The 11,261-nt window shown below is 37.8% G+C and overlaps 1 protein-coding gene across 1 annotated transcript in view; it reads left to right on the top strand.

Moving 5' to 3' along the window:
• Positions 1 to 11,235, top strand: part of LOC141915344 (uncharacterized) — a 36,956-nt gene extending 25,721 nt beyond the window's left edge. Inside the window, exons 5-7 of the mRNA XM_074806838.1 lie at positions 5,767 to 5,885; positions 5,965 to 8,149; positions 10,328 to 11,235. Coding sequence (XP_074662939.1) covers positions 5,767 to 5,885; positions 5,965 to 8,133 — 2,288 coding nt within the window. The 3' untranslated portion in view covers positions 8,134 to 8,149; positions 10,328 to 11,235. The remainder of the gene's footprint in view (positions 1 to 5,766; positions 5,886 to 5,964; positions 8,150 to 10,327) is intronic.
• Positions 11,236 to 11,261: the final 26 nt, after the last annotated feature.

An 11,261-nucleotide genomic window follows, 5' to 3' on the forward strand; every position in this document is an offset into this window, starting at 1 on the left:
GCTGTTCATTATCATCACTGAAGCACACACGCAGCTGAATGCTGACCGCATACGCATACAAACGTACCAGCCTATACATGTATAGCAGACACGAGGTGCTATTGTGCTGACGCGCGCGTCCATACAAATGTATATTATCTCGCCGCTGTGAGTTGATGAATAAACAAAATAATGTAAGAATAACATTGGGAAGTGATTTTTAGGCCAGCCATATGCTGAGCCTATTACTATACAAATGGAGCAAATTTAATTGACCAGATGATTTCCAGATGAAAGGCTTTTTCACTGTGCAACCTGGGCACATATTCATGATACAAATCGTGCGTTCAAGCGTGCCAAATTTTGAAAAAGGGCCTCGTTAAAGTTTGCGGCAGGTTTTTCACGAAAATCTGAACGCAAAACTGTAAGTTTTAAAAAAGCCAATCAGAAAGTATTGTCTCCTCTATGATTTGCTCAGCCGCAGAAGTCATCAGGTGTTCACGTGATTCCCCGGTGTCGTCAACTGTTTTATTTCCGGGTTTGATTTAGGATTTAAATTGTATTTCAAGATCGATTCCTGTGCTACCATTAGTCAATTTGGTTTTTGAGAGGAAGTTTTATTTGCATTTGTGAATATTCATCCTTGACAATTGTTTGGGAAAAATAGCTTTTCAGTTTACCTTGGTCAGCGATATGAAGTTGGCGTTGAGCCAATTCATGTAAAATCGCGGTACGTTTTTTTATGTGAGCATTTGTTTCATTGGTTCTCGGCTTAAACGACGTATAATCGATGCGATTGAAGACATGGCGAACCTCCGTCGATGACATGGTCAACATTGTTAAAATTCTACGAAAAACTGTTTTTGGCGGGAAAATTCTTAGCTCTCGCATATAAAATTGCAATGACCTAGTTTGGGGGGCGTTGTCTCTACGAGCGAATGTGATTGGCTGTTCTTGGGATTTAAGGGGAATTCCGGCGCTACTAGAATAATTATGGGAAAGCCAATGGCAAACGTTTTATTGATGGGTTCGTCTGACGAACCCATCTATGGCATCGTCGTCATGTCTGTCTGTCTGTCCGTCTGTGGATGTTTCTTTATGACACGATTTAAGCTGTTTGTGTGGACCGACAATTCTGTAATTTCACACAGGTATTCTCTACTTGATGTAGATGGTGCAGCTTGGTTTATATTTGATTCCGATGGTTATAAGTGCTCTAATTTGGTTAAAAGATAATTAACGTTACTGGCTAGTTCAAGCCGCTGTATAGCGCGTTGCTACGACGACGCTCGATCAACATACTGGTACTCGCTGTGTAATACTGAACACGTATATACCTGTAGATATTGATCGTACTAGCACCGGTTTTAGATAGCGCGCGCGCGCTGATCGGTCTTAACACTTCTCGGAACTGCTGTGCTAAATGCTGAGAGGCCGAATCTATGTGCAATCATTTATTGGGCTCGTCACATTTGATAGTGAATGGATAAATAACCGGTGTCAATGACGGTCGCTACTCCCCATCAGTATAACTCATCAGTATAAAAAATAATTCTTTTGAGTTTTTTTTTTCAATCCCCGAAGTTGTTGTTACTATGTTGACCTCGCCCGTTTTATAAGCTTACCGATGATTCTTCTAGTATTTTCAGGGTCACAAGACATGACGAAGTCGCAAAGTTTTGTACAAATTTCACGAAACAAACAATTATTTAGGCGGCACCTGATCTATTGATTAATTATGATAAATAATGTTTATTTCATTAAAAATTTGTTTTATTCAAACACTACTTTCATCGCACATAGCGTGATCGGTAGGCCCTACTATTCTACAGTAGGCCATGGACTCTTTCATGTGGTAGACCTATTACAAATGATACAATCCGCGCGTCCGTGAATAAGTGACACGTGGTGGGGCGGGTTGTGAGGAGCATCGAAACTAATCCGTCACAAATAATAGATAGAAAACAATACCTTAAGAGGTTAACTTTTATTAACATCATTACCAAATCAAAACCTGCACATCCTATCATAAATAGAAATTCTAAGAATTTATTTCAAAGAATAATAAATTACGTCTAAATATTGGGATTCGAACTCGTAGCATCGATTCAGGTGCCTTTCCCAAAGCGGGTATCCCGCGGGGAAAACCCATTACTATTTATATCGAGAATCGCCTTTTTGACAGCGAGTTCGGTGAATGAAACAGAAACAATTACACAGGAACCCATCATGGAAAGTTTCTTTCTGGTTGGACTAGGTGCCGTATGTGTGCAAATTTCAAATGCTCATTGCTGGTGAGAATGTAATTATTATCCGCCATAGGTATTGTTTCATTTTAATACCCGGTGATTGATTTGATTGACATTGAAGTGTAAGCGAACATTCACTTACACAAGGCCTCCACGTGCGCGTGGAAATCATTAGATTAGACTGTTGCACACACAAACACACGCGCGCACAGAATACACTACTATAGTGATACTGTAACGCTGCTTGCTGGCTTATTTGACATTTAATCAGCAGAAGATGAGCGCTGTGTTTTCTGATGATAGAATTTGTAATAAATTGTAATTTCTTGTGACCTGAAAATACTAAGCAAACTATAAGCTTAGGTATAGGTCGAGGTCTGAATAATGTAGTGGTAAATTCCAGGATTTAAAACGATCTAATACGCCGATTTCTTACTGCACTGGTATTTTAGCTTCCGCGACCATACATTCAGCCACCCTCTGATATGTGACATCATTTGAATTTTATTTGAATATTTTTTCATATTATGAAAAATATTTCTTTGAAAATATAAAATAGTTTCCATGCCGCGCCTACCTGTACCCTGCAAAATTTTTGATGTGGACCGTAAACAAATGTATATCTTTGGTCTTTTGACTACAAAATAATCCTTTAAGAAAGATAAAATAGAATATTTAAACTTGTAGAACTTTGGAGTCACGTATTAAAAAGATTTTTCAAGCAATGCCCGTACCCCAAACAACCTCTAGCTTTCAAGGTAAACCACATTTTGCCCATGGGCAATTCATTTTCAGATGGGATAGATAACATTGATATGCAAATTAGCCATGTGCACGAATTGCAAATTCAATAAAACTTTATTCCACAAAATATGTCAAATCCAAGTCAATTTTACTTTATTGAGCAAAAAATTCAAATTCATCGAATTCCATTTTATTTTATTCTACATTCAAATTTCATCCAAATTTATTCTTCGGTAAAGATTGACCTGAGGTTTTCATTTGTGCCAGCCCCAGTGTCTCTGTTAGTACTGTAACTTATAAAACACGTCAATTTTCTATTGATCAAGGGAGAGTTTTTTGAAAAATATTACCCACAGATTGTGCATCATTTGATTTGTGAAAAGCGAATATGAAAAGGCCAGTGCCCCTTCTGGGTCATCATCATCATCAATTGACAGATCTCTGGATGACTTTTCAGCCTATCTTTACTAGACAGTCTCTGACAGTTGTAAAGCAAAGGATTATCTATCTGGGTTATTGTCAATGTTTATAGAACAGACTCAGCCAGTCTTATGAAAAACGATCTTTGTCATTCAAACCTACCAGGACAGGAGAACCTAGTTTCTTTTTAAATCCAAAAATTATTCACTGTATAATACTTATATGAGACTAGGGTTGGTGAGAGTTTTTCAGAGACTAACCATAGAAGGTTAAGTGGACAGAACCAAGAAATGATATTTTGCTTATTTTCTTTATCTAAGACATTTGAAATTCAAAATTTCAAACAAATACAGTATAAAATGGCATATAATCTCCAGGGTCACATTCCCAATCATTTTGTGAATGGCTGGGAATGTCATCAAACCTAAACCATGAATAGACCAAAGAACACTGTGCTATATTGACTGGTTCATTATATTGTACAACGCGTCATTATGTGTGCTTGAGGTGTTAAGAAGAAAAGCCGACTGTAAGCAATCTGATGCGGGATACTCGCTGTGGTGTGATGCATTGATCTGTGCATGTATATGAAAAACGCGCCTTGTGTGGCCTAGTTGAAGTTTTCTTGGAAACTGCAAATGATTCAACTGCCGAACTTCGGTTATCGGAGTTAGTCGACTGTAGTCGAACTAAATGAAACCTTTCGGTTAGTTGGAACTATGGTCCAGAAATGGTCGATCACGGGAGTGAGCACGGTCGCTGTAGTTCCAACCCATTTCGAAGATGGCAGACATTTTGAGATACGTTACGACCAAACTATAGTGCGTTCGGTTATTTGTTCCGACCACTAGTTGACTAGCTACGAAAACCAAAGTTGGCCCTGGGTTTGTCGCAGCTGGCCGTGAAAAGCAGTGAATTGGGAAAGAGGGAAGTGAATCTTGGAAATTGTTAACTTTACAAAAATAAGTTGTCTAACAAACTTCGCACACAATGTATGGAAATCATCACACCATGAACGTGCATGTTTATTGGAGGAAAATATCATTGCTAAGTACGCCAAGAACAACCATGTTGTATCATCAATCAGTTGACTGACAGTTTATTGTAAAATTCCATCGGTTTGGCCATATTCAAAGATGCGTTTTCGCTTTAAGACGCCCTGCCCACCTAATGCGCACTCACGAGGCAGTAGAAAAATAACTTTTATTATCTTTCTCATGCGTTGAACACCACAACAGTGATTAAATTTACACATTTGTCGTAAATTGCAATATTGTGATAGTTATTTGCTGCTGCTGTAGTTTTTTGGAATTGAATCAAGCGGCCTGGGTAGCTCAGTGAGATAAGGCGTGATGCTGTTGAATCCACTATCAGTGCTGAGTGACAAGTGGGTTCGAGTCCTGCTGGCTTCGTACAGTGTGCGGGCAACACTTCAACACCGTCCCGTCGTGAGGTTAAATGATCAACCAATAGGGTTAGTTTTGGGAAACCAAATGACGTAAAGCCAAACAAATAATCATCAGCTGGCCTCCCTCAGTGACACCAACGCCGGCATCGCTCTCTGTGCGATGTTTTGCATGCGTGCGTTTGACCGGTTGATCTACGTATACATCAGAGGATCTTGTATTCGGAGAAATTGTTCTGTTTTTGTTTCATTATTCAGTAGGGCCTATAGTTCATCCACAGTCAGTCGAGATTACCCTTTACATAGTTGATATGAATCTTATGTAGGCAAAAGTGCCGAGATTGTCGTATTAAATGGGTTTTGTATCCAAATCTTGATTGATATAAATATCTTAGCTGAGACATGATGGAAAACATCAGAATAAACTAGTTTCATCTTTTTAACAGAATCGCATTAATGAGGTTTAACAATACAGATAAATGAAAATGGACCTTAAGAACACAAATTGACCTTAAGTCTGTGGTCCTCCCAATCAAAATCGTCTTAGAACATTTGCTAGCAGATGTATTACACTTAATACCTTACCACGGCATAATCTACCAATGCTTCAAGGGCCTCTTGTTTTCTTGATATTTTCCGTCCTTATTTACAATCTTATTGTCTGTAAAAAGTCAGTCTTCTCCCATTAGTTGAATTCAATCCAATAGTTTTCACTATCTTTCATTTGTTCTGCAATCTCTAACCTAGACTGTCAATGCTATTGATGCTGATTATACACTCATGTAAATTTAAGTCCATATTAAGAATTTTGTTTCTTGTTTTTTTTTTTTTTGGCTTTAGGGAGTGAGGCGGGCGGCTTTGCAATTTGATGAGAAACAAGTTATCAACTCTGAAGGGCCATAGTAATACTAATAGTATGACATTCATCATTACAAATGTACTTCAATTTTTTTGTTTCATTCATTGCAGGAGTGGAATTTCTAATGCCATGCAGTGCATTCTACTGTTCACTTTGTGATGAATTTAGTGGAGATGCAGCCTGTGCTGAGGACCATATAAAACAAAAATCACATAACGAAAAATATTTGGTAAGCCACTTCGATTTTGATCAACAACAGTGTTTTCCGAGTTCAGCTATTTTCTTAATATTTACCCTTTCATTTACAGGAATTTTTGACAAAGCAACCATTTTATGAACGGACCCTGAACTTAGATAAATGGGCTGCCCTTGGACAGCAGCAACAAATTGATGATGTACCTGTCGATCAAAAACAAGTATATGTTTCAACGAAGAAAAATTGCAAGGATTCAAAACCCATGCGGCAATTGGAAGAAAGTCCAGCTAGAAAAAGTAAAGACGAGCGTTTTGAACAACCGATGGAAAAGACTAGAAGAAAATATGATGACGAAAGACGCGGGCGAAATAAAGACTATCGAGGAGATAGTGAAGATAGATACAAGGAAAGAGAACGCTCATCAAGTCGAGTGAAAGATGAACCTAAAAATGACGATAACAATAAAGAAACATCAAAGGGATTGAAACTCTCGATGAAACTTCATAGTGCAGCGAAGGAGATCCAGGGTCGTAAAGATGAAATTCACAGAGCATTTAATCTTGAAGAAGATGATCAGGATGAAGATGCTGCTAAAGAAGAGGAAAAGGAGATAAGGACTGTGTCAATTAAACCCAAGACTGGAGTCAAGTTGGGGAAAGGACCACTTGAAGAATTAAGAGATAAAACTCATACGTCAGGTTTTCGCCCACTTGTTGTTCCAAAGAAGATGGAAAAACCTGCTTCTTTGAGTAGAGCTAAAAAAGAAGTCAAAGAAAAAATCATTTCTACATCTAAGAGTTCCTCACAAAAACCGATGCCAGCTTTTGTCGGAAAACACCTGTCTATGTCGTTGAAAAGAAAAACTAGAGCTGACATAGAAGCAGAACGTAAGAGATTGAAAGAAGAGACTGAAAATAAGATACAATTTGGTCCAGCTCCAAAACCTGAAGGTACTGATGATGAGACGCAGACCATAACAGTAACGGCTAAAATGACATATGATATGTTTGGTGAAAGTGACGTACCAGAATCTGCAAAAGAAGAAACTGAAGTAAGGACAATAAGAATCGATAAGAAACCAGAAGAACCGAAGAAAAAAGAATTTATGACAGAAACATCATCTACGAAACCTAAAGAACCAAAGAAAAAGGAATCTACAACAGAAACATTGTCCGTACAATCATCAAGCACTGGTTTGGATTCGTCACATGATGATGATAAACAAATTCCGTATTCATATTTCACCTTAAGGCCCACGAAGCCTGTTAGAGAGAAGAAGAAGAAAGCTGCTGAAATTCCGTTGCCAGTAATTTCCGGAAATCTAATACAAATGTCATGCACTGATACATCAGGTAGTGGAGTTGTTACAACAGCTGCTGTGTCTGTGTACTCGGGACAACAACAGAACTATTCAACGTCGAATACTATTGCATCATCTGGTTATCATGTCACCAGCACGTATAACCAAACACCAGTAAACACTACATCTGTGACTCCATTGCAGTACACTTCATCTGATTTGTCAGCAACACAAGCAGCATTAGCTTTTTCTGCCTCACAGTATGCCACAGGAGGTACTCAGTATCCTACCCAACAGTATGGCACTTATAAGAACAATAACTATTCAACTCCTAACTTCCCACCACCTCCCCCATTCCCGATGCCACCTTTTCCACCAAATTTTTCACAAGCGCCTGCTCAATTTCAACCGTACCAACAACAAAATTACCAAGGAGGTTACAATAATTACCAAGGCTCTATGCCATATGGTCAGCCAGCTCCTCGAGGTCCTATACGACTACACGGTCCACATCACACTGGAACTGACTACTCGCATGTGCAGAAACATCGCATGAAATTCCAGGGGTCACAGCGCTTTAACAAACCAGTAGCTTTGATCCAAAAAAATGCAACGCCCCAAAAAACTAATAGTAATATTGTCACTATAAATACAACTGAGGTGGAAGAAGAGGGAACCCCTGATGAAGACTTGTTGCCGCCTGGTGTTGAAGAAGACACTAGTAGTTATATGTCTCGTAGCAAGCCAGTAAAACCAGTAAAACCTGGTAAAATAGCACTGAAATTAAGACCTAAAAATGCACAACCATGTCAGGATATATCTGTCAAAACCAGTGCGTCTGATTATCAGCTGAAAAGTTTAGCACCAGTACTTTCAGAAAAGTTAACTGATAGTTCGAGTCAGTTTAACACAAAGGAAGAGAAGATGGAAATTGAATCTAGTGGCAGAGAGGAGGAACCAAGAATTCCTGGAGTTGATTAGTTGGCTACTTAATCAGGTAGATAATAACTTTTAAAATCATATCATTTTCCAATTTATTTTGTTTCATTCAGATTAGCTGTTGAGTTAAGCAAAGTAAAATGAGCAACCTTCAGATAGTCTATGGGATTTTACTAAAAACCATTACTGTCGGGGGATCATATCCAGGAAGAAAGCCACTAAATATTTGGATGGATATATGAAAGCTGTGGGTACTGGAGTGTGTAATGGGTAGTGTAGTGTGATCTGTGTGCATTTGTGGCCAGCACACAGATCACATTGTTCATTGGGGTTTGGTCCAGGATTCGCGAGATTTTCAACAACACGGAAGTAACGTGTAATAAATGATGACTTGAATTGCATGACTACCTACCACCCCTCATTATTGTTGGAAAACTTAACATTCCGCACTGACTAAAAATTAGTAATAACATTTTAGAAATGGCCAGAATTTTAACTTAGGTTCTATCTCATTTTTATTTTACAATTGCGATTGGTATAATTTTTTTTTAACGGCCGTTAAGGCTTCATGTTTCGTCTGCTATTCACTGCAAATAGTTATGCAACTACACACATTTCAGTGTTTTTGGCAGCTGTACACTCGATCGGCACCGTTCGTGACTAGCTTCACTGCGGAATTATCATTAATTAACATCGCCATATCACATCATCAACTTATATTGTGCCTTAAAACCCTAACAGCCGAAATAATTTAAATGCACACACGATTTCTATCATTTAAAATTGAGAGAGTGGCCATGTTTGTATTCTGCTGCTTCGCGTATATACCGCGCGGTGGCGCAGCCGCCCGGAGTGAGGCCGATACATCCAGTGAAATCTTAGTCTTATGTATATGCACAACCTTTCTGAACTTGCAATCAGAACCAAAATGCAAGTTTAAATGTGATGATCTATGTCTATCCTGCTTTATGGTAAATCAGTAATCACCCTCTCAATGACAATTGAATTGAGAGTCTAGACTGGTTTTGAATAATGGTCATGGGAAATATGCCTGAGGTGAAATCCTGGGAACATTTTTAAGCCTGGATGATGAAAAGGTGAAAGGTTTCAAACTTCTGAAGTGTGGTTTGAGGAGGCAGATTGATACCTACTTAAGAAAGTTCTAATACAACACCATCAAATTACTGTTATTGTTTATGTTAGCAGGTGCGCGTTTCAGACGTCATTTCTGACAAAAGCTTGCAGCTTCCAGTCATTTCACTGGACATTTCATGCAGTATTATATCGTTTTGGGAGTGTATACAGTTGCTACCGTTGTATATGGCATGATATATAAGGGAGTAGCGATGTAGGTCTGTGAATATGGTGAACAAATGATGTTTATTTTATAGATAATACATAGCTACACATACTAGCGCATAATTGGACTCTAGATCCGTCCCTGTATAGCGCCACCGCGGGTTGTATGTGAACTATACGCACAGAGTGAAGGATAAATAAATGACTAATTTACGGCTTATTCGAGTTGCCTTTTTCGATAAGTCAGGTCTAATGTTATTGTTACACATGTACATGTAATAAGTCTGATACAGGCGATCAGCGATCATAATAACCGTATTGATTTACTAAGGAAATGAAACCTAAGACAAAAAATTTCATCGTTTAAACAAATTTTTCATATCATTATGTTCATCTTAAACTGATTATTTACTAGTAATTTGTACTAACTTGGCTGGAACATACAAAAGTCATCATTATATTGCGAGTTTCCTAATTGGTCGGCTCATGTTAACGAGGTTTCACTGTATTAAAGCCCTTTCACATGAAGCAACTCTTTATATGGCCCATTTGATCATCAAAAATCCGGAAACCATGGGGTATTCGAAGATGATGGGTAAGTCCTGCATCAGTGCAGTTATTGACTTGACATATTACCTAGTGTGACCAGGGCTAACATAATGAGGCTGTAACCGTGAATGAGATGTATACAGTTCAGTGTGTGGGTATGTTAGGGTGTGAAGACATTTATTTCTAGGTTTTCACCAGGTGATATCTGCCAAAACATAGTGCTCAATACATACAATGTATGGAACTGCTGCGGCAAGTACGGTTGAAGAACAAAAAGAGTCTTCGAGTGATATGATATATCTGGAATTCTTCTTACTGAACAAAACTAAATTGATATTGTACAATACGATCTATCTGGCTCTCATAAGGTTTTCTATAATTTTTTTAGCGATGATTGGTCCTTGAAAAATTCATTTCTACAACAGTGGAAAGTTACTAGACTTCTGGAGGGAAAGTAGCTGCTGAAAATGCCATCATCAGCCCATGTGGCTGTACATACAGATGTATATGTATATATAAATAACATATATATATATATGTTATCAGTTGTCATTGAAATGAAATATTGCATTTACGATACTACTTCATGTTTGTTATATCTAATTATGATGTATGAACAATTTTTGTACATAATTGTATAGTATTAGTGTACTGTATATGTATAATATTCTTGGCAATGCTTCATTCAAATGATAGTCAAAACATACTTTGCGAATATGTATTAGGCAATAAGTGATGAGGTGAGTAGCACCTTGAATTTTTTTTTCCAATTTACCATTTTAAGTGCTTTCCTATTATGTATATAGTCATTGAACACTGACATGACCCGTTATTGTTTTTAAACTGTGTGAGATATGTTTTCTGATTCTTAGGTACAAGTGAAAATCTTGTGGAAGAGAAAATCCCATTAGCTTGCTTTCAGTATGTCCAGTAGCATTTGGACTGTGCGATATGGTATTGGATTATATCATCGACAATTGTGCTTAATGTTTTAATGACCAATTACATGGATTTTAATAACGGATGTTCTCATCTCAAGCATTGTGATTCAGATCAGGATATACTGTGCATGAAAATTCTTGTTAATCTTCCCTTATATAATTGATAGAATTGCTTATGTGGCAGCTGATTTGTGTAATGTAAGACTATTTTCAGATTTGATCTGGTTGGTTAATTAATGATTATGTTAACCGGTGTGATTTGAAAGGAAATAAATCCTGTATATTGTATATATGTATATTGAAAAAGATTCCATGACATTGGTTATTTTTGAAAAAAAAAGGATGTGACTCAGGAGCGGCATAAGGGGTCATTCATTTATT

This window comes from Tubulanus polymorphus, chromosome 1 (assembly GCF_964204645.1).
Source record: "Tubulanus polymorphus chromosome 1, tnTubPoly1.2, whole genome shotgun sequence".
NCBI classification, from domain to species: Eukaryota; Metazoa; Nemertea; class Palaeonemertea; order Tubulaniformes; family Tubulanidae; genus Tubulanus; species Tubulanus polymorphus.